The following is a 1,578-nucleotide window of genomic DNA, read 5'->3' on the forward strand; positions in this document are numbered from 1 at the left end:
GCGAGTCACTGGGATAGTACTGTGCACTGGTAATATTCTCTCCTCCCGCTGAATTAAAGTCAAGTTCAGGAAACTAAAACTATCTCTCACACGTCTTACTTAAAACCCATCATAAACGCACAAGATAACTTATAATATCTACAAATACAAGCTACTTGAAATCTCCACAACCACGATGAATGTGTGGTTCCCCATCTTCAACGAAGCCTATCCCATAAACCCTTACATCGAATCCCCATCCCGTACGTACTTCCGCGGTACCCAATCCCTCGATGGCCATCACCATCACTATTATGCTAATGGCAACACCAACGTCAACAACAACAACAACAACAAAAACCCTCGCTCCCACCCTATCCGGGGCTTCACAGAAACCTGCCCAGCCCAGGCTGGCATCCCTGGCTGGCGTCGAATATGCTTTATGATCTATGAAATTAACCCGGAATTTTTTGTCTCTGCAGTTGATGGCAATGGCAATGGAAACGGATTTAACAGTGGTAATGAAGGGGAGAGTGAGGAGGAAGAGTGGTTGCCCTGGAGCTGGACCACGGTGGATTTCCTTTGGGCCTTTGGGTATGAGGGCGTGATTCTACCTGGGGGAGGTATTATGATGGGTAGGTGGAGGAATAAGATGGCGGAGGCGGAGGTGGAGGAGGGGCCGTTTATTTTTTGGACGGTTTGATTTTTTTTTTTTTTTTTTTTTTTTTTTTTTTTTTTTTTTTTTTTTAAAAAATGGGCGGTAAAGGAAAAAGGATCCCTTGGAGGTGATGTGAAATTTAGGGAAGGAGGTTGAAGGAAGAGTGGTTATCAGGGTAACTATCAATTACCCTAAAACACATTCATCCTTTTTTTCTTCTTCTTGTTATTACTTCGTAGATGGTTTCCTTGCGAAAGGCTGCATTTTGAATACCGAGGGGTATGGTAAATGGCGATCCGTATCAATTATTCTTCCTTGGAATATAAAGCGATTTTCAAGTAAACGTATGGCTAATCTCTCCCTTTCAGCTAAGGTATGTAACCCGCAGACATATGAATTTTTGATTTTTAACAATGCCCTCTGCTTGAGAAGAAATGGGTAACAAGCAAATCTTTGTTCGCGCATGGACGAAAACCACAATAGGAAATAAATATATGAACATAAGACGTACGCCCAGCCATATTAGAGGGGAAAGAGAAAACGATCAAAACAGAGCCCCCTTGTTATAACTAAACTCAGTCCTCAATATCCTTCACCTTCTCCCACTGCCCCTTCAAATTCTCCTTCCACAAACTGACTTTATTATCTCCACCACTGATAGCCAGGACGTTCCCGCTCAGACTCCAGCTGACACGCCATAACACACAGTCAAACTCGAGATGCTGGCTGGTCCACTCATTGGGGTTTGACGGATCGGACGTCCAGATGCGGACGGTTTTATCTTGGGAAGCGGAGGCGATGTAGGATTTGGAGAGGATGCTTGGTGACCAGGCCACGTCACGTACCCAGTCTGTGTGGCCTTCCAGCACCTTGGTTACTGTGTAGGTCTTGTTTTCCCCACCTGTTCTCGCTGGGTTAGCCCAACTACATATACACATATA

The 1,578-nt window shown here is 44.6% G+C and overlaps 2 protein-coding genes across 2 annotated transcripts in view; one reads left to right on the forward strand and one right to left on the reverse strand.

Moving 5' to 3' along the window:
* Positions 1-175: 175 nt before the first annotated feature.
* On the forward strand, positions 176-682 carry HCAG_08937 (predicted protein; the record flags this gene model as incomplete). The annotated part of the gene is made up of 2 exons (XM_001536052.1): positions 176-573; positions 619-682. 2 exons carry the CDS (start codon positions 176-178, stop codon positions 680-682), a joined length of 462 nt encoding a protein of 153 aa, XP_001536102.1.
* Positions 683-1,212: 530 nt separating this feature from the next.
* The window catches only part of HCAG_08938 (protein transport protein SEC13), a gene marked incomplete at both ends in the record, with an annotated part of 1,839 nt that continues 1,473 nt past the window's right edge, over positions 1,213-1,578 (reverse strand). Inside the window, one exon of the mRNA XM_001536053.1 lies at positions 1,213-1,538. Coding sequence (XP_001536103.1) covers positions 1,213-1,538 — 326 coding nt within the window. The remainder of the gene's footprint in view (positions 1,539-1,578) is intronic.

This window comes from Histoplasma capsulatum, genomic scaffold (assembly GCF_000149585.1).
Source record: "Histoplasma capsulatum NAm1 scaffold_14 genomic scaffold, whole genome shotgun sequence".
In the NCBI taxonomy this organism is placed as follows: domain Eukaryota; kingdom Fungi; phylum Ascomycota; class Eurotiomycetes; order Onygenales; family Ajellomycetaceae; genus Histoplasma; species Histoplasma mississippiense.